The sequence below is a fragment of the Sphaeramia orbicularis genome, chromosome 12, assembly GCF_902148855.1.
Source record: "Sphaeramia orbicularis chromosome 12, fSphaOr1.1, whole genome shotgun sequence".
Classification (NCBI taxonomy): domain Eukaryota; kingdom Metazoa; phylum Chordata; class Actinopteri; order Kurtiformes; family Apogonidae; genus Sphaeramia; species Sphaeramia orbicularis.
The window spans coordinates 77,081,586-77,104,713 of NC_043968.1; the positions used below are offsets into that span (position 1 = coordinate 77,081,586).

Genomic DNA, 23,128 nt, shown 5'->3' on the forward strand with positions numbered 1-23,128 from the left:
ATTTCATATCAGAGGAGGCATGCCACATTAATATACCTATTAAAGGAGTATGACACTAAACAAAAGTGTTTGAGGCAGTTTGGATTGGCAGAGGTATAGTAATAGTTATAGTAATTGTAATAGTAATAGTAATGGTAATGCTCAGTACTTGTTATAGTGTTAGATTAACGATCACACGTCTGTTTCTGCACAGATTCCATCATGTTGAACACAGTGAAGCCATAACTTCTAAACTACTTTATCATGAACCGTCTTCTCATTTCAATGGAGGGAGAGTCACTAAAAAGTAATGTTTTCTTTTGAGCTTCTTGCTCTGTGTGTGTGTACTGTTCACCAGGGAGGCAGAGGAGAGGCAGTGGGTGTTCAGTGGAGGGGGTGATTGGTAGAAGTCAGGGTCTTTCATTTTGTCATGTGGGTTTCTTTTTTCATTTCTGGGCTGATTTTTCACTGGAGGGCTAGTTCCATTCACTTGAATTCATTATTTCTCGCACTGAGGAAGTTGATGAATTTGAATATCTGTAGGAGTGTTTGTGTGTGTGTGTGTGTGTGTGTGTGTCTGCGTTGTGCACTTGTGCAGGCGTATATGTGCACCAGTCTGTATGTGTGAGCATATAAGTGTGCGTCTTTCTGTGGGTTAGGCAGCCATGCTTTCATGCCTGTTTCAGATCTCTGTGCCTTACAGTTCGACAGCGCGAGGAAGCTAGAAGGGAAAGAGAGAGAGAGAGAGAGAGAGAGAGAGAGAGAGTGTGTGATGGAGAGATAATGGGAATGGAGGGTGAAAGAAGGCTAACACAATCTTTAATGAGTTTCCTTGGCTCTCTGTGCCTCTTTCTGGGTCAGGGTCCCTGGTTGAGGATGTGGGTGGACTGAGGACTGAGGAGCAGAAAAGAACAGGATGTGTCCAGGTCTGCAGAAACAGACGTCCACGTTATAGAGTCATCACCTGAGAAAACACAGGAAGAATTAAAGCTCGACAATGTTTCAAAGTTTAGTGCTTGTTGAGCGGCGAATAATGAGAAAGTTGCTGTTCTACTATTTGGAGTGTGTATTGGCAAGAATGTGGTGATACGATACAAATTACTACAACACAAGGATCATGATACGATATGTCATGATGTATCACGATACTGTTAAGGCTGTATTTGTTTGTTTCTTCTGTTGCTTTTTTTTTTTTTTTTTGTTTACAGATGATATCCTGGGGTGCAGTGGATAGCAGGGATAGGGGGTGGGACCTTTCTGTGTGGAGTTTGCATGTTCTCCCTGTGTCTGAGTGGGTTCTCTCCAGGTACTCCGGCTTCTTCCCATCATCTGATAGGTTAATGCACAGGTGTCAAACATGTGGCCCGGGGGCCAAAACCCGCCCGCCAAAGGTTCCAATCCGGCCCGCGGGATGAATTTGCAAAGTGCAAGTTAGGACATCAAACTCAAAAATAATATCACAATAACCTATAGATAATGACAACACCAATTTTTTCTCTTTGATTTAATGCAAAAAACATTAAATTATGAAAGTGTTTACATTAAGAAACTATCATTTAACAATAAAATGTGAATAATCTGAACAAATCTGAACAACCTGAAATGTCTAAAGAAAATTAAGTGCAATTTTAACAATATTCTGCCTGTTACTAAATGTTTTGTGCCTTTGTAGAGCTGATTTGTAATGCATATGTATAAATGATAAGTCAAGGCATAATATGATAAAATTGTACTTATATTTCTTTACAAATTTCATTTTTGTCAGGTTATTCACATCCTTTTTGTTTGGATAGTTTGTAAACATAAATATTGGCATAATTTAATGTCATTTTCTGCACTAAAACCATTTGGAGTTGTCATTATTTACTGGCTATCATGCTATTATTTTACTGGTCCGGCCCACTTCAGATTAAATTGGGCTGAATGTGGCCCCCGGAAGAAAATGAGTTTAACACCCTTGGGTTAATGGGTTAATTTAAATTGCCCATAGGTGTGAATGTGAGAGTGATTGTTTGTCTCTAAATGTTCAGCCCTGTGACGAACTGGAGACATGTCCAGGGTGAACCCCGCCTTTGCTCATCAGTAGCTGGGATAGGCTCCAGCGACCCCCGTGACCCTAGTGAAGATAAAGCAGGTCCAGAGAAGGAATGAATGAATTGAAAAAAATTAAATTACACCAGAAATATGCACAAATACAAAACAAATGTTTATGTCATCAGAACAGGATCTAATGCTGTATCACAAAACTTTCCTCAGTCATCATAACCTCCGCCAAGGAGGCTATGTTTTTGCCAGGGTTTGTTTGTATGTTTGTTTGTTAGCAAGATAACTCAAAAAGTTATGGACAGATTTTTATGAAATTTTCAGGAAATGTTGATACTGGCACAAGGAACAAATGATTAAATTTTGGTGTTGATCAGGGAGGGGGGGACTGATCTACCTAGGCAGAGGTCTGCGCTCTCCGAGTCCTTTTCTGGTTTTCTCTGGTTTCTGGAGCTTTAAGGTGTTTTCACAGTTGGACCTTTTCAGCCCTCAAAACAAACTGAAATTGATGACTTAGCATTTCATATGTTTGGTGGGGGGGTGGGGGGACGGCAGATCTGCCTTGGCGGAGGTCTGCGCTCTCCGAGTGCTTTTCTAGTTACCTCTGCCAGATGGTGTTGTGATCACTTTGCTTTGTGTGCGTGTGTGTTTGTTTGTTTGTTAGCAAGATAACTCAAAAAGTTATGGAGGGATTTGCACGACATTTTCAGGAAATGTTGATACTGGCACAAGGAAGAAATGATTAAATTTTGGTGGTGATCGGGGGGGGGGGGGGGGGGGCTCTCTTGGCGGAGGTCTGCGCTCTCCAAGTGCTTTTCTTTTTTACTCCAGTGTTCATTCACAAGGTCAAATTCAAGCACATTGGGTTGGTATGGGGGTCGCCGTTGGTTCAGGGTGGGAGGGTATACATTGTGTGTCATTTCTTTTTTTTGTATTGTACTTTTGGAGATGCACAATGAAAAGAAATAGAAAATTTATCAAAGAAAAAAAATGGTCAGAGGTCATGTGCAGCTTTAATGCCAGGGACAGGGACAGTGGGTCCATTTTCTGATTCAAAGCTGTGGCATCTAGACTGTAAACAGTCCGTCCGCCAGCGTGGGACACACTTTTGAAGCCTTGGGTCATTTTCTGATTGGCTCTCCTGTCCTTTCATTTCCTACCAATCATCTTTAATCTGTAGCAGGTATGGACGGACAGATAACATTAGAGACATCGAACACGGACGAGACATTTTTAGTGCTGCTAAAGCCTCAGACAACAAGGCTCCAGCATGTCCACGCAGGACGGGGGGGTAGGAGACGGACGGACATGGAAGAATTACTGATGGACCGATAAAGTCTTTTGTTATCCGAACAGTCGTCCTTCCTGTTCCGACGCTCCTGGCCTGTGTATCTGTCCGTCTGCTCAACTCCGCTTTCCAGTGTCTCAATCTATGTCTGTCTGGCTGAATTACTTTTACTGTCCCCTGTTCTTATACTCTCTGTGTCTCTCTCCCTCTCTCTCTCGCCTCCTGGTGCACGTCTGTCTCTATTACGCCGGCTTCTTTCTTTCACACTTGTGAATAATTGATGTCTACCGGTTTGATGGTAAGAATAGAACAGTTCTGGAGGTGACAAATGGGCTGGTGAATAGGCTTCATCCTCCCCTCTTCAAAGCTTCGGAAAAGTTCGACGTGCTTGCTCATGGGTGCCTATGCATTTGTGTTGTTGAGATGTTTTGTGCTACTGTTCTGGTGTTTGTGCGTGTCCACATGCGGGTGTGTGTGTGTGTGTGTGTGTATGTGATTTAAGACAGGAAGATGAAAGGGAGTTGTAATTACAGGGAAGCGTATCTGTCTGCTGCAGAAGTATCCGAGGAATGGCGCAAACTGGGCCAAAAGCCTGAGGTCATTAGATGTGCCGCATGTGTGTGTACACACGTGTTTGTGTGTGTGTTGGTGAGAGAGAGAGAGAGAGAGAATGAGAGAGAGACAAAAGCAAAGAGAAAGAGAGAGAGGAAATGGTAGGCACGAGGCAGTGAGAGATCAGCTTATAACTTCAGCTCCTCAGAGCCAACCTATGAACTCTGCTTCTCATTATTGGCTCGTCCTCTCTCCAGTTTCCCAGCAGTAGCCGGTTGTGGTTAGACCGAGTAAGGCCCACTTTCTGTAAATCCATGCAGCCTTATTGCCTGAGAGGAATCCCAGAATCTCCTGTGCTCTAAAATACACTTGTGTAAACATTCCAAAATATCAAATGATAGGGATTGGACTGTGTGCTGTGCAGATGGATAATCCCATTCAAAGACCGTGGTTAGAATGCATGCACTGTCCCACTGTCTCTGGTCTGCCTGCCGTTCCCTCCCAGACTGTTAACTAACTGTCCTTTTCTGGGCTTTTATTTCTTCACTAGTTTAGTTTATATAGTTTTTTGCAGGGGTCTCAAACTCATTTTCTTTCAGGGGCCACATTCAGCCCGACTTGATCTCCAGTGGGCCGAACCAGTAAAATAATAGCATAATAACTAGTAATGCACCGATACCACTTTTTTCCATACCGAGTACGAGTACTTACATTTGAGTACTTGCCAATACCGAGTACCGATACAAGTACTTAATAATCCCATTCCAGTTGTTAGTTCCTTTTGTAAATGTGCTTTATTGTCATTGTCATTAGTCTGACTGGAACAAAGTGCTGCTACTGACATTTAACGTGTTGGAATGAGCGTTTCTGAATTAATCCACCAGGGCGCGCTGCTCTGACTTAACCATACTGGACAAATACCATGAAGAAGAGTAAAGTTTCATGAGAAGAAGAAGAAAGTCAGTAATAATAAACATGTAGCCGACAGCGGTAACACTACTGTGACACTAATGTTAATATCGCTGAGGGTAGTTGTCCTAAATCTGTCAGTAGTTTTTCTCTAACTCACACAGTCGCTCTTTGAACAGATCCTCCACCTCCACGGTTCCCGCTGGCATTCTCCGTCTGGGTACGCATCGACCAGCACCTGGAAGATGGATGGAATGTACGCAGAGGACGGACAGAACGCTGCGTCCGTATCTGTCTGTGTCTTAAACGATACTTTTGTCACTGTCGTTTATTCAGTTAAATCTCCACACTGCTGACATTACTCCTGCGAATGAAATGATATGAAATCAGTTCATTCTTTTTGAATAACCCTGTATTCTGAGCTGAAACATCTAAACCAGGGGTTTCAAACTCATTTTCTTTCAGGGGCCACATTCAGCCCGATTTGATCTCAAGTGGGCCGGACCAGTAAAATAATAACATAATAACCTATAAATAATGACAACTCCAAATTTTTGTCTTTGTTTTAGTGCAAAAAAAAACAACATTAAATTATGAAAATACTCACTTTTATAAACTATCCAAACAAAAAAGATGTGAATAACCTGAAAAAAATGAAATTTTTGCAATTTTAACAATATTCTGCCTCAACTTATCATTTCTACATGTGTACTATGGATCAGATCTACAAAGACACTAAACACTTTGTAACAGGAAGAAAATGGTTAAAATTGTGCTTAATTTTCTTTAGACATTTCAGATTGTTCAAATGATTTCAGGTTATTCACATTTTATTGTTTTAGGATAGTTTGTACGAGTACTTAATATCCCATTCCAGTTCTTAGTTCCTTTTGTAAATGTGCTTTATTGTCGTTGTCATTAGTCTGACTGGAACAAAGTGCTGCTACTGACATTTAACGTGTTGGAATGAGCGTTTCTCAATTAATCCACCAGGGGCCGCCGCTCTTAATTAACCATAATGGACAAATACCACAAAGAAGAGTAAAGTTTTTTGAGAAGAAGAAGAAAGTCAGTAATAACAAACATGGAGACGACAGAGGTAACACTAATGTGATACTAATATTGCAGTGTTTTCGTTGGTAAGGTTTAAAAGTGAAGCTTCAGCAGGAAGAGAAAAGAGAAATGAGCGATAAGTTTAGTTTTCACTTCCGCTGGCGGCGGTCTGCACTTCTCCGTACTCCCGGCCCAGCCCTGGGTAGTTGTCATAAATCTGTCAGTAGTTTTTCTCTAACTCACACAGTTGCTCTTTGAACAGATCCTCTACCTCCACAGTTCCCGCTTGTATTCTCTGGGTACTCATCCGCCAGCACCTGGAAAACAGACGGAATGTACGCAGAGGACGGACAGAACGCTGCGTCCGTATCTGTCTGTGTCTTTAACATTACTTGCAGTCAGCGTTACTTTTATCACCATCATTTATTTTGAAAAATCTCCACACTCTTCACACTCCACACACATTATTCCACTGCCTCGTACCTGCTGCACTGAACTGTGAATGTCACAAGGCCATAAGTGGGATCAGTGCATTTGTATCAGATTACTTTTAATGAGTACGAATACGAGTACACACACTGAGTATCGGAGCCAATGCCCGATACTGGTATCGGGTTGGTGCATCCCTAATAAAAACCTATAAATAATGACAACTCCAAATTTTTGTCTTTGTTTTAATGCAAAAAACCCAATTAAATTATAAAAGTACTTACTTTTTTAAACTATCCAAACAAAAAAAGATGTGAATAACCTGAAAAAACTGAAATTTCTTGAGAAAAATAAGATCAATTTTATATGCCTCAACTTATCATTTCTACATGTGCATTATGGATCAGATCTATGAAGACACTAAACACTTAGTAACATGCAGAAAATAGTTAAAATTGTACTTAATTTTCTTTAGACATTTCAGATTGTTCAACTGTTTTCAGGTTATTCACATTATATTGTTACAGGATGGTTTGTAAATATTAATATTTTCATAATTTAATGTTATTTTTTGCACTAAAACAAAGAATAAAATTTGAAGTTGTCATTATTTATAGGTATAGTGTAATATTATTTCTTTCACATCAAACCGAGAAGAAAATATGGAGTCATTTTTTGTAGGTTATTCTGCTGTTATTATTTTGCTGTAGATCATATTGGTCTGTATGTGGAACCTGAACCAAAATGAGTTTGACAGCCTTGACTGTGGAGTTTTTGCACTTTGTAAATTCATCCCAGGGGCTGGATTGGAACCTTTGGCGGGCCACATTTGGCCCCCGGGACCCCCGGTTTATTGTATCGTGGACAATCTCTATTAATTAACTGTATTAATAACAGTAAAAACGGGCAGCTGTAGTCAACATGGCTACACTGTAAAAAAAAAAAAAAAACAACAAAAAATGTAAAAAAAAAAAAAAAAAAAAAAAAAGGTATTATTCCGGCAGCAGGGGTGCCGAAAAATTACTGTTAAATAACGGAAAATAACCATCTCATAAAAATACGGTAATTTTCTATAATTAAAATACAGTTTTTTGCCCTAACTTTAAATAAGATTTTGCATATTTTTTTGATTTTTTAATGTTTAATGAAGTATATTTACATGTATTTAAATAATCAAATTACCTATTAATATATATATATATAAATAATTTTCAATGAGACTAAGTTGTACAACCCACTGATAAAAACTGTATTTGGACAGTTTATCAGTGCTTATACATGTTATACATTCACAAAAACATTTATTCAACATTTTTGTTATGAAACCTCCTGTAATTACACAAGATATTTGTCAATTAATGAACAAGTCTTGTTAAACTTACAGAACAAATACTTCTTTTACAGTTAATTGTCAGTAATTTTATCTTGTTTTATTATTATTATTTTTTTTTTTTTTTATGGTATTAAACTTTAAATTAACTGTTTAATCTCATAAAATACATTTGTAAATGTACAGGGGTTGGACAAAATAATGGAAACACCTTCTATGATGCCAAAATGTTAGGTGTTTCCATTATTTTGTCCAACCCCTGTGTTTTAACTATCTTTCTGTGAAAAAAGAAGAAATTTCTTTTAAAAAACTGACATTTTTTGGTTATTCACAGTTACAGTTTTTTGGTGTTATTTTACATTTGACATGTAAAATCACAGTCTATTTTTGTCATTTCATTGATATTTTCCTGTATCGTAAAAATACAGGAAAAATCTGTAAAATAAACAGTAAAAAATCTGTTAAATTACAGATTTTTTTTTTTCCAGTGTAGTATCCTACTGTCCTACTGTAGTCCCCACCCTGATGACAATAGGATCCCTAAAAAAAACAATATATTACAGCACATTAATTAAAAAGAGAGAGTTAAGACAGCAAAGAGACAAGATAAATCAATAAAGATAAAAAGGGAAAAGAGAACAGTGAAGCATCAGTCCAATCATAGAGATAGCACATATAATCCAAACATACAAAAGCAGCACAGACAATATAATTACACATAATACATCAGTGCAGAATCACAGAGATGTAAACAGACATCATGTGTGGACACACAGCCACTATGATCATGACACAAATAACACAGAGTCATATGTTAGTGTGAGCAGATGGAGTTATCTGTAAACCATGTTTTTAATTTGGCGGTAAAAGTGGAGTATGTATGTTTATCTTTAATGTGGGTGGGAAGTGAGGTCCAGTTTTGTGTTGCTTTAACAGAGAATGAGAACTGACCAAATGGGCTTTTCCTCGATTTCTTTTCCCTCGTATCTGTTTTTCTGTCTCTCTCTCTCTCTATCTCACTCACTCACTCAATCCTATCTTGTTGTAATCTGTCTCTGCAGTCGCAGTAGAGGATGACTTTATTGGTCTTGGAGAGCTGCCGGAAACCTTCCCTTCAGACCCCCCAGAGCCCCTGCCGGTGTTCCTGATGGAGCCAGACGAGGCCTACATAGTTAAGAACAAGCCGGTCAACCTGTACTGCAAGGCCACGCCTGCCACACAGATCTACTTCAAGTGCAACAGCGAATGGGTTCACCAGAAGGAGCACACGGTGGAGGAGCGGGTCGACGAGAACTCTGGTTAGTGAGTGGATAAACACAAAACCTAGTCTTTTTTTTTTTTAATTCTTTGTTTATTTGGAAACGCAATTAATACAAAACCTCCCTTTCTGGAACAATGCAATTTCTACGCGTCAAATGGAAAGAAGATGCTAATCCATGATTTTTAGTCAAATATAGAACTAGAAGCATTCAGAGAGTGCAGACCTCCACCAAGGCAGATCAGTGGGCCCCCGTGGTCCCCCCACCCCTGATCACCACCAAAATTTAATCATTTGTTCCTTGAGCCAGTATCAACATTTCCTGAAAACTTTATCAAAATCCGTCCATAACTTTTTGAGTTATCTCACTAACAGACAAACAGACAAACCCCAATGAAAACATAACCTCCTTGGCAGAGGTAACTAGAATAAAACGTATAATTTGTTTCTTGCATGCAGTTTATAAGAGGTGAGGAAACTGTAATTTGATTCTACCAGAAAACATCAACATATGATCTTTTGGCCAGATCATGCCCCCACCCCCCTCCACAGTTGAAGAGAAAAAAAAAAAGATGGAACATGTTGTGTTCAGTCTATCTACAATAAGATACAAGAACATTTTAAATTCACTGCTCCTTTTTAATGTACCTTTTCCACAAATCCCTTTTGGTATAAATACACCATCAGTTCGGAGGTGTGGGTTTGAATCCACTTGATTGTGAATATCTCAAGCAGGGGTGTCAAACTCATTTTAGTTCAGGGGCCACATTCAGTTAAATTTGATCTGCAGTGGGCCGAACAAGTAAAATAATAACATAATAATATAGAAATAATGTCAACTCCTAACTTTTCTCTTTGTTTTAGAGCGAAAAAAGTAAATTTACATCATGAGAAGGTTTACATTTGCATACAAACTATCCTTTCAAACAATGTGAATGGCATAAACAAACTGAAAAAATAAGTGTAATTTTAACAATATTCTGCCTCAGTTTATCATTTGCACACGTTCATTATAACTTATAGATCACAGTGGATCAACATATACACAAAATATTTAATAACAGACAGAATCTTGTTAAAATTGTACTTACTTCTCTTAAGACATTCAAGTTGTTCATATTTGTTCAGGTTGTTTGCATTTTTTGCAAAATTATACTTTATTTTAGTGGAAATACATGAATATATTTACATTTACAGAGAGAAAAATGTGGAGTTGTCATTATTTATATGTTATTATGATTGTCAGGGGTTTTTCTAGAAAAAATTAGTAAGAGGGCACCGCGGTCTGAAAAGACGCCAATTCGTGTCGTTTTGAACTGTCAGACGGTCTACCTACCATGTTTACGATAGTTTTGGAATAATTATATCGTTTTTGATGACCAGGCACATTGTCATGTGTTGTTACTGTGGTAGTTTCGCCGGGAAAAGATTGTTTTTGGAAAGATTGAATGTTGTGTAAGTACTGTGTTGCATGTAGCTATAAGTGTACGGCGTAACTGTGAGCTTCAGGGTAAAAAAAAAAAAAAAAAAAAAAAAATCAGAATTTTGGTAAGGGGATGCTAGCCGAAAGTAACCTGTTCCCCGGTTAAGAAAAATCCCTTGATCGTATTTTACCGATTTGACCCACTTGAGATTGAATTGGTCTGAATGTGGAACCTGAACTAAAAGGATTGTTAATATTTTAGTGTAATTTTTGCATTTCACAAATTCATCCCAAGGGCCAGACTGGACCCTTTGGCAGGCCGGATTTGGCCCCCGGACCGCATGTTTGACACCTGTGATCTAGAGTTAGTGAAGCTCCAGCAGCAGGTTTGTTGTGGACAGAGTTCAGCCCCTGTAGCACCGGAGCCATTACGCTCAACAGCCCAGTACTGATTGGCTGCATTCAGCCACTGTAGTGGAAATTGAGTTCTTTCTGTCGCCCACAGGTACCAATCAAACTGCATTTACCCTTTTCATCTGACTGTTTTGATACACACCATGTCTGCACACTGACACACACACACATGTGGAGTCGACTGTTTCTTGGCGTACATTTGACCATTAAAGGCCAAAAACACAACATGTACTTAGAGGTCTGATAAATGTTCCTACCAAGGTTATTACCGTTAACGAAAACTAGCGAAATGACGAAAACTAGAATTGTAAAAATATTGTCATTAACTGAAATAAATAAAAACTATAATTCTACAGCGTTGAATTCAAATGACAATGAGATATATTTTCACGCAAAAAAACAATGGGAGAGGGACCTGCATGAGGAAATACCAAATGAGATATGGTCAGAGGGGTGGAAATCTCAAAACTGTACTACAAGCTCACTATCATGGAGGGATTTTTGTTGGAAATGTCTGGCCCGTTTCTTTATTACACTTGCACGAAAATCACACTTTTCTGGAGTTCATTTTTCCTGCTGGAGGGAGTGCGGTTCACTTGAGGCAAATCAAGCACATGTATTCTGGTCCTGTCCTGGTATTGTTGGCTTTTGGAGGAGATGATTAAGTTGATGTATTCAGTTTTTGATGTTCATTTTGATATGTCATTGGCTACTTTGTTTTTTAGCATTCCCCCAGAAGAATTACAGGAAAGTGACATATATTTATTCAGAATACTGCTTGCCGCAGGCAAAAAAGCCATCACCAAATACTGGCTTAGAAAGGACCCTCCCTCAGTTTCCTTGGTGATAAAAATTGTCAACCAAATCCATTTAATGGAAATGATGACATACAATCTACACCTTCAACAGCATAAGGGTGTAAAGCACTGGAAAAAATGGGACTTTTTCATTCAATCTGTGGACAGTAAACAGTACGTAAATGTCTGAATGTACCTGTGACCTGTGATTGTTTTTGTTTGTTCTGTATTTTGTATTAAAGCAATAAAAAATGAAGTACAAAAAAACTATAATTCAAAGAAAAAAAACATAACTAACTGAAAATGTATTGTGTGCTTTTAAAAGTAACTAAAACGTATAAAAATTATGGATAAAACTCCCTTAGTTTTCGTCTTTGTCAATGTTGGTTTGATATGAAATTGATTTATTTCTCTCAACCAATTTTAGCTGTTGGCACCATATGATATTTAGCGGTCCGTCACTTCTCGTCACTTGTCGTTTATAGTCTTCTTTTCATCCCCGCTCTACCTGGAAACATTGAGACTAAAGTTGGGAGAAAACAGCAGAGTCCTGTCTGGGATTTATTTGAATACGACGGCGAAGAAGATAAAAGATATAAAAAAAACCCTGAAACTAAACTAAAACTAAGCATTTAGACAAAAATTAAAAACTAATAAAAACTGGCAAACCTGCTCTAAAAATGAATAAAAACTAACTGAATTAGAGAAAAAAAGTCAAAACTAAATGAAACTAAACTATAATGAAAAATCCAAAACTATTGTAACCTTGGTCCCTACACATTTTCTACCTGAGATATTGTAAGTGCAATGCAGGTATTAAATGTGAAGAGTGTTAGAACACAGATACAACATACAAGAGCAAATACACAAACACAGGAAGAATGTTGGCTGCCAACAAACAAAACAAACAAAAAAAGACGCTTTGGAACATAACCTGGATTATAACCTGAAGAGCCTTTCATTTTAGCACGGTGTACTTTAGGAAGAATACACCATCTGAGCATGTGTTTTATGCTTTGGATTATGACAAAGAAGAGGTTGGAAGGTAGCGGTGACTCTTAGCCTGTGTGTCAGGAGGTTTAGTGTTAAAAGCATCAACATGGAGAACAACCCACACACCATAAACACACCCACTCCACACAGCTTTATCCACAGGCTGTTTACTGCACAGATATTCAGCCGTTTATGCTCTTCCACCCCACAGATGTACACACACATACACACACACACACACGAGCCTAGTAGATATTTGTGACCTCTCTCAACCCACTCCATTGCTCTCTGATTTCCCCAGATTGACAGAAAAGGAACACAGATAGAAAGTGGCCATGCCTGGTCAATAACACTGACAGAGTAGCCTGAAGAAATTGGATCTCTCTACCCTTCCTGTTTTTCTGTTTTCCTCTTTCTTACCGTCTCTGTGTCTCTCTTTTATGTTGGCAGGCCTTTACAGTATCGTCTTATGAAAAGAAGACAATGTGAGAGATGATGAGAAACTTAGAATGTAAGAGGAAGTGTAGATGTTCATTTCGAATACAGCCCCCATCTGCACCAAGTAGACACATGTTTGACACACACCAACTACAGCCGGACTAGATCTACTATATCTACTTATCATCACTAAACATGCTCATGCATTGTAATGCAGTTCATGTGCTTGTTAACTCTTATTATTATTTTGTGTTGTTACTACATTATTGCCTGTTTTTTTTTATGTATTTATTGTCATTACTGATCTTTTAACCTGATTTTCATTATGGTATGGTGTAGGGCTGCATGATTATAGAAAAAAAAAAAATCACGATTATTTTAGCAATAATTGAAATCACGATTATTAAAAACGATTATTTGTTAACCTTAAAGTTGTTTATTTTTTTCTTGCAAAACAATGTAAAATATACTCTTTAAACATAAATAAAGCTTTTAACCACTAAAACAAAGTATGTTTCCTTTTGTAAATAAACAGTGCACTGTAATTAAACTGCTATAGACTTGCCATAAAACTGTAGCAATTAAAAAAAAAAAAAAAAAAAGGTCACGTAAAGTGCAAATTATAAATTCAACTATGTTCAATGTAGTATGAAACAGTAAATTCAGTGGCGTGCCGTGAGGTTTCAGTTAAGGCCTTCTGTATACATCAGCCATCTAGAATACGTACGTTAGGGTTATACGGGTTAGGGTTAGGTTAATACGGGAGTTGCAGCGTAAAGAGATTCAGAAACTGAAGATTGCATTGCGGACGAAGTTGTAGATGGAGTTGTTTTTATGTGTTTTAGTTTTTCATAAGATTATGATAAAGGTGGCAGTGGTTAAACTATAGATGGTTAAAAAGGTTTGTGGTGTTACTGGTTGGTGCGGACACAACTACGAAACACTTTTTGCACGTGATGTGTTTTTGCTCTTCGTCTTCTTCATCAAACCCAAAGTGATTCCATACATTTGAATTTGACTTGCCTTTTTTGTTTACCAAGCACTTCTGCTGGGATTCTCCTGTCGTTTTTCCAGACCGCTAGGTACAATTTTTCTCTTGGGGTGGACCTGCCGGCTAGCAGGCAGCAGTAGCTTAGAGGGGGGCGGGGCAGAGGAGCTCATGGTAGCTTGCGTGCGCGTGAATGAAAACGACTCAAAATTAATAATCGTTTTTTCTCGATTACATAATTTTTGTAATCGTTGCGTGTAATAATCGAAATCGTAATTGAATTTCGATTAATTGCACAGCCTAGTATGGTGTGTGCTGCTTGAACTCTTGGCCAGGTTGCCCTTGTAGAAGAGATTTCGATTTCAGTGGGATTTTATCTGGTTGAATAAAGGTGAAATAAAAAAATAAATTAAATGTTAATGTGGAACATGCACTGTCAAAGTGTGAGGTACCTGATACACTGAGTAATACACTGAATAGAAGTTTCTGCTGTTGCCTTGGATGGCCACACACACACACACACACACACATATAAAACTGAAAAAGCATAAACTTATTTCCATCTCTACTTCCCTAATTTCTCATCATTTTTTTAGTGGACAGACTGCAACAGCAGAGTTTCCCTCCCAAGTCGACACATTCTGCTCCTCGGTCTTGACTCGTTGCTGTGTGATTTCAACACTGTTTACACTGTGTTTGATGTGCACTTTATGCCTCATTTCCACGACATGGAACCGGCTCAACTCGACTCTGGTACCAGATACTATTCCTGGAGACTATTTTCATTACAGGATACTACTGACTTTAGAGTACCTGGTCATCATAGCGACACTGCATGTAACTTATGCACTTCCACCAACTCTTTTGTTGCGTGTTGTCCCATGAATCTCACTGAATCTTTTCATCGTCCACCATGGACAGAAATGTCTGAACCTCCTCAACTGACCACAGTGTCATTTTGCGGGCTGTCATTATGGATTAACCTACTGGTATATTAAGGCTAATGATGATCATTTTGTCTTCTGTTAATGTAATTGTAATTTTCTTTTTTCTTTTGTTCAAAGTATAGGTAACATCTAAAAACTATACCTTGTCTGAACAACACATCATCAGTTGGGTAAAACTAAGCTGTCTCACGACGGTCTAAACCCAGTAAACAGCAAAAGAAAAAAGAAAAGTATAACTGCTGCTATATTTACTGTAAACTTACAAATCTGTTCCTTTTTTTTTTTTTTTTTAATGGCTTGTTGTGCATTGATGCAATGACGCAGAGACAACTCTGACCAATCAGTGGTGTGCTGTGTTTACACATCACCTTTTAGTATCTCTTCACTTGTTTTGGAACCTCGGCCGAGCAATTACTAAAAAAGTAGTACCGAATACCAGATTCCAGGTTCTTTTATGTAATGGAAATGCAAAATGGCTGAATCGAGTCGAGTTGAGTCAAGCCGGTACCACATAGTAGAAACACAGCTTTAGTCAACATAAGCCCTTTAACAACCAAAACTGATTGGAAATAGCTAATATGGGTCAGGTGACACTCTGGGGTACATGAACCTCAGTAGGAGACCGTTGGGATGGTTACGGTTGAAATCTAAAGGCTTTTCCTGATCGTTTTCTTACCCTAGTCAAAGCTTTTTATGCCTAAACACAGCCTCATCATGGTATTTTCTAGACATTTTTTCAACCGCCCCTTGCATCTATATGTCAAGCTGTGTGTAAGTGTGTAGGAAGTATTGTATTGTTCAACAGTGAATCAATTCACTATATAACATGTAACAAATCACTGTTGCCTTTGGATGTAGTTGAAGTTCAAGTGGGCCATGTGGAGCTAACGGCAACAAACAAATCAACAACATGGGACCAAAGTGATTTCCTTCTCAAATATATAATTGCACCTTAATGTTTTCTATAGCGGAAGAGATTACATGTCGGAAAGAACAGGTCATTTGATTACATGTGATTATCCTTTGTGTTGCTGGTGGTTAACGCAATCAAACAGTAAATATGTGCCTGCTTGACAAAAAAGAAAAAAAACTTTCAAAATTAGTCGTTGCACCTGGAACAAATAGTCTTTGTTTGTCCATCGGGGGGACATTTGTTCATGTGAACATGTGACCATGGACCACACATGAACTCACATAATAGATTCTGATCTGGTCAAAAGTGTTACCTAGCAGGAGGTGAGACTGGAACAGCAGTGGGTGGGCACTAAGTGTTTGGTACTGTTTTGTCAAATGGTCCTATCCAGCAGAGATGAGCTTCAGACGCTCAACCTGCTGTCACCTCAACACTGGAGCACGTCCCTCCAACGGCAAATTAGTGCCTTCCCGGAGCAAAAGGGGCATTGATCTGAGCAAACGAGCAGCAAATTAATTATATGTAGGAGCAGCTTGTGGAATATACACTGGAGACCACTTGTCACTCTCATTGTGATATGAATTCTAAGATCAAACAGGAGGATAATCAGTCCACTAAGGGCTACTTTCTAGGGCTGCATGATTAATCGTTAAAAGATCGCGATCTTGATTCACACATGTATGCGATCTCATTTCTAAACACAGACGATTCTTAAGCATTTTATTTCACGGCTGCATTACAAACAGAATCGTGATCTCAATTCTAAGCAAAAAAATTGTGATTCACATTTTTTGCCGGAATTTTGCAGCCCTACTACGTTCAGACTGCAGACAAATGTGACCCAAATCCAATTATTTTCGCCCATATGTGACCTGTATCCGATCTGTTAAAGACAGTTTCAACAGCGCTAATCTGACCCAGACCACTTTCATATGTGGTCCTAAATCTGATACGTATCTGATATTTACCTCTGCCAGGAGGTATTGTGATCACTTTGCTTTGTGTTTGTTTGCGTGTTTGTTTGTTTGTTTACTGGAAAACTATTCCAACCATCTTTACCAAATTGTACCCACAGATAGGCCTAGGCCCTGGGACCAACCCATTAAGTTTTGGGCCAAGTAGGCCAAAGTTCAAGGTCACAGCAAGGTCACAAAATCTCGAATTTTCCTATCTCTCATCATTGACCAATTTTCAGAAATTCATAAAAAATTCAAAACGACTCCGATTAGCCTCCAATTTGATCCACCTGTAGCTTATAACAATATCTTGTACCTGGCACAAAATTGTCCATATCCACTGTGGAATGTGGACTCTGTGGACATTTCAGTTTAACATTGAAAATCCCATTTACGACACATTTTTCATTATACCTCAACAAATATTGATTGGAATTTAAAATGATTTGACATACACATGACTGGTACCAAGCTTCAACTTTTTCTGCTGTATGGAACAACCTTGAAACTGTTTAATTTAAAAAGAAATAGTCAATCCACACATGCACATCGTTTGGGGTGCTTTGCGGAGGTTTGTGTTCTCTGAACACTTGTTTGGAATGCGACTTCAGTCTAAACGGCCAGGTCGCATTTATCCGACCTTTATGTCATTGAAGTGCAACAAACGTCACAATTCTGCTTCCCAGGAGTGTTTCTTCCATAAACACAGTGTGTGTCTGCGTGGTCACATATTCCATCAGGACCTGTTTTTGTGCATGTGGGTCACTTCAGGGTCGCATTCAGTTCAGACTCAAAGCTGATAGAAGTTGTATTTAACCCTATAACACCAAACATATCATATTTGATACATGAGTTTTGAAGCCCTCTACATGATCATTGTGATGTTTTTTTTTTCTTGAAAAACCTGATGTATACAATTAGATACATGCAATACACAGACAATCCACCAGGGGGGAGGAATTCATTCACCAGAGGCCTTTCCAGTGACACTACCAGACTGTCATTAATGAAGAAGGAGGAAGAACTGGGACCATTTAGAAAAGGAATTAATCATTTATTAGACATGTTTGTGTTAGATTATGTTTTTGTTTGTTCAAAAGCCTGATGTATACATGCTCAGGGCTCAGGAGGTAGAATGGGTTGTCTAATAACTGAAGGGTTGGCAGTTCGAATCCCGCTCTGTCCATGTCAGTCCATTGCGTCCTTGGGCAAGACACTTCACCCACCTTGCCTCCAGTGCTGCTACTCACACTGGTGTATGAATGCGTATGAATGTTAGGTGGTGGTCGGAGGGGCCGTAGGCATGAAGTGTCAGCCACGCTTCCATCAGTCTGCCCCAGGACAACTGTGGATACAGATGTAGTTTACCACCACCAGAAGGGGAATGTGAGAGCGAATGAATAATGGGTCAATAATGTAAAGTGCTTTGGGTGCTTAGAAAAGTGCTATAGAAATCCAATCCATTATTATTATTATTATTATTATTATTAGGGCTGCTCGATTATAGAAAAAAAAAAAATCACGATTATTTTAGCAATAATTGAAATCGCGATTATTAAAAATGATTGTTTGTTAACCTTAAAGTTGTTTATTTTTTTCTTGCAAAACAATGTAAGATATACTCTTTAAATATAAATAAAGCTTTTAACCACTAAAACAAAGTATTTTCACTTTTGTACGAAACAAAAAAATCTTTGAATGCAAATAAGTGTACTGTAAATTCAAGTATGTTCAATGTAGTATGAAACATAATAAATTCGGTGGCATGCCGTGAGGTTTCAGTTAGGTTAATACGGGAGTTGCAGCGTAAAGAGATTCGGAGACTGAAGATTGCATTGCGGACGAAGTTGTAGACAGAGTTTTTTTTTATGTTTTAGTTTTTCATAAGATTATGATAAAGGTCGCGGTGGTTAAACTTTAGATGGTTAAAAAGGTTTGCTGTGTTACCGGTCGGTGCGGACACAACTACGAAACACTTTTTGCACGTAATGGGTTTTTGCTCTTCATCAAACCCAAAGTGATTCCATACAATTGAATTTGACTTGCCTTTTTTGTTTACCAAGCACTTCTGCTGCGATTCTCCTGCTATTTTTCCAGACTGCTAGGTACAACTTTCCTCTTTGGGTGGACCTGCCGGCTAGCAGGCAGCTGTAGCTTAGAGGGGGGCGGGGCAGAGCAGCTCATGGTAGCTTGCGTGCGCGTGAATTAAACAACTCAAAATTAATAATCGTTTTTTCTCGATTACATAATTTTTGTAATCGTTGCGTGTAATAATTGAAATCATAATTGAATTTTGATTAATTGCACAGCCCTAATTATTATTATTATTATTTTAAAAAATAAAAAATATTTGAGCATTGAGGCAATGAGACCTGATGGATCAAATATGATACAAAATTGAAAATCATACATGGAAACTGATATTTGGAGAAATTTATTAGTTTTAGTTAGTTTTTTAGTTGTTCAGAAGGACCAATAAAGGCTCCAGTTTCAAAGAACTGGAATTTTCTATCAATGATTTAATGGTTCAAGCTTTACAGGGTTAATGTGTAATATGAACAAGCACAAAAAAAATTCGTATTTCACTAAAAACTCTGAATTGTGCATTAAGACCTGCTGTTTAAACATAGCCTTACTTGCTCCTTCCTCCTCTTCCAGCTCCTCCTGACCAGAACCTTCTCTCCCTGACTGAGGAGATCAATAACACTAGCCTGTGCTAACATGTACGCGCTACGCTAGCTCACTTTAATGATCATATGAATAATGAATCATCTCCAATGGGACATACTGTAGAATCATTGCTACACCTAATGGACACATTGACAGAGTGTGAAGTAGCTCCTTGTCACTGCCCCTGCCATCTGTACTCACTTTGTCCCTCTTGATTGAAAGTGAATTGGAATTTGTTATCTGTTCTGTTTGTTACTATCACTGTAACACTATACAGTAGAGGGGGGGGGTTAATTTTCTAAGGGTCGGACCAATACACCTGCAGCTCTGCTCAATATGTATCTGTATAAAAACAGTGAGATAATGGAAATGGGGAGCACAGAATACAACTATTTACTGAATATTCACAAAAACATCATTTGCAAAAGCAGATCTGCCTTGGTGGAGGTCTGCACTTTCCGAGTGCTTTTCTAGTTGAAATTGTGTTCAAAAAGTACTTAACCACTCACTGAAATAATTTAACCAAGTTGTTTTAAAAAAAAAACAAACAAATAAAATAATCAGCACAATGTACCTTCTGTTGGCAGAAACATTCAAATATTAACCCTTAGTGGTCTGACCCTATTTTGGCCGTTTTTCAGTACTTTTGATTTTGCCTTTGTATACTATATAAAGAAATGTTTACTACAGTATACCATGTTCGGTATTTTTTTTTTTCAGCACAACTTCATTTATATCATCTGCCTATTATTTTCTTCACTTTAACCTACTATACAGGGTGGGGAAGCAAAATTTACAATGAACATTTAGTTGTTTTTTCTCAGCAGGCACTACGTCAATTGTTTTGAAACCAAACATATACTGATGTCATAATCATACCTAACACTATTATCCATACCTTTTCAGAAACTTTTGCCCATATGAGTAATCAGGAAAGCAAACGTCAAAGAGTGTGTGATTTGCTGAATGCACTCGTCACACCAAAGGAGATTTCAAAAATAGCTGGAGTGTCCATAAAGACTGTTTATAATGGAAAGAAGAGAATGACTATGAGCAAAACTATTACGAGAAAGTCTGGAAGATACTATTAAAGAAGAATGGGAGAAGTTGTCACCTGAATATTTGAGGAACACTTGCGCAAGTTTCAGGAAGCGTGTGAAGGCAGTTACTGAGAAAGAAGGAGGACACATAGAATAAAAACATTTTCTATTATGTCAATTTTCTTGTGGCAAATAAATTCTCATGACTTTCAATAAACTAATTGGTCATACACTGTCTTTCAATCCCTGCCTCAAAATATTGTAAATTTTGCTTCCCCACCCTGTATCAACATAAAAGGCCAGAAAACAAACAAACAAACAAACAAAACAAACTACATATATATATATATATATATATATATATATATATATATATATATATATATATATATATATATATATGTGTGTGTGTGTGTGTGTGTGTGTGTGTATGTATGTATATATATATATATATATATATATATGTGTGTGTGTGTATGTGTATGTGTATGTGTATATATATATATATATGTGTGTGTGTGTGTGTGTGTGTGTGTATGTGTATATATATATATATATATATGTATATATATGTGTGTGTGTGTGTGTGTATGTATGTGTATGTGTATATATATATATATATATATATATATGTGTGTGTATGAAGTTCGATTTGAAAAATGTTTTTACTTTATTGCATAAATAACACAAAGATGCTTAACGAACCTTTTCAAAGACTAAAAGTGAATACTGGTTCCAAATATTAGGTATAGAAAATTAAAATTGTAATAAATTGAAACTACAGTCAAATATTTGACATAAAAGCATATCTTTACATAGGGTTTTTTCCCCTTAACGTGCAGTAATCAAACACGGTTATCATGATAATTAGAATTTTAACGGTAACACTAACCATCTGCAATTTTACTGCTGTTTACTGTTATATCGGTAATCGTTACATCCCTGCTATACAGTGGACTAAAAGCTTACTTACTGAGAAAACATATGAGGTCAGTGGATGAGGATAAGGCTGCGATCCGTCTGATGTGTCAACTGCAACACGTCACTAAGAGTCGATTCCTGCTTTAGTAACGGCGATGAAGTCATGACGGACTCTTAAAGAAGACTCACAGCTGGACTTCACCCAGACAGGTGATATGACCATGTATGAGGCTTATTCTAAGAACATCACACAGATAATTGACTAAAGTACAGTACATGTCTTCAAAAAGAGCCTGCAGCTAAGAAAAGAAAAAAAGAAACAGGACATATTAACAGACTCTGGCATGGCTTTTACACCCTCAGAGAATTCCTATCTACTTATTGTTTTTCACTATTGATTTCCACTCTGCTGCTCTTTGTGTGATGTTCTCCCAAATTCACATCCATCTTTGACATTCTCAAATGAACAACACACTCCCTCTCATTCTCTCTCTCTCACACACACTTGCTTAAATACACACAGACGTACTCGAGCTCACACATACATGCAGACGTGAATATGTGCACGGCAGATGCAGCTGTTCCTCTGCCTGTCGGCTCACGTTTTAAATTTTACATGAGAGCTAAGCCGGTGTGTGTGTGGGATGTCACTGTTGGTGTGTGTGCCAGAACACGGAGGCTCTGCGAACGCACTGAACCTGAAGTAAAACTGCATGTGTATCTTTTAACCTTCATTCTCTTTTTGCATTTTTCATTCAAGCAAAAATTCCCTCCTGGTATGCCTACCTGAACTGCAGTAGAAAACCAGAGCAAAATGTTTTCATCCAGAGAAGGTTCGTAAAGATAATGGAGAAGTGATGATCATGAACATTTTAGAATACATAGAATAGAATAGAATAGAATAGAATAGAATAGAATAGAATAGAATAGAATATATATTGTCATAGTACATTGTACAAAAAATTAAAAAGTGCAATCCTTAACCCTTTCATGCATAGTGGTCACTACAGTGGACAGCTATTCTACTGATGTTCTCTTGTATATTCATGGATTTTGTTGTTTTAGTTCCATCTCAGCCAACATGCATCATCCCATACACTGCAATTCTTACCATTACTGTAACTTTGCTGTTCTTGATAAACCTGATCTGCACTAAAATGTTTGGGTGTAAATCAGATGCTTGTTATCGTTATTAGACAGCAATTTTTTAAACAAAATGTGTTTCTTTTTCCATGAAGTGAGTAATGACTAGTATTAGAGTATGTTAAAATGTGAGAAAACATCAGATTAGCAGCTTTAAAAAAGTCTTAATTTCATAGATTTCACACAGTATATCAGTAAATACACATTTATTTGCTTCAAAAATTAAACCCATGGTGTGCAGCTGCAACTCCATGAAAAATAGGTTCATAAAAAATTTTCAGTCACATTGTTTTTCTTTTAATGCCTAAAGAAGAATAAAAACACTCTTGTTTAAGGCTCTTGTAATTCATGTATGAAAGGGTTAATGGTATACATTCATCTGACATAAAAACATTGTTAAAACTAACACAAAGCACAAAATAAACAGAATAATCAATAAAAAACACACAATCACATTCTATTGCACTATCTTTTAGCAGCATTGAGTGCAATAGTTTTGCAGTTGTCCTGTTCTACTGCAGTGACTTGATCACAGTGGGCTGCTCATCAGAATTTTATTGACTAATCTAGTGTCCCCGCAGAACAAATAATGTCTACTCTTTTTTACATACAGGTCTATGATCACAGATTAGTCCAGTTTTGTA

General features: G+C 37.8%; 1 protein-coding gene across 1 annotated transcript in view; it reads left to right on the forward strand.

The window, feature by feature from the left end:
• Nucleotides 1-23,128, forward strand: part of unc5cb (unc-5 netrin receptor Cb) — a 419,315-nt gene that overhangs the window by 237,663 nt on the left and 158,524 nt on the right. The window contains exon 2 of the mRNA XM_030151091.1: nucleotides 8,645-8,881. Coding sequence (XP_030006951.1) covers nucleotides 8,645-8,881 — 237 coding nt within the window. The remainder of the gene's footprint in view (nucleotides 1-8,644; nucleotides 8,882-23,128) is intronic.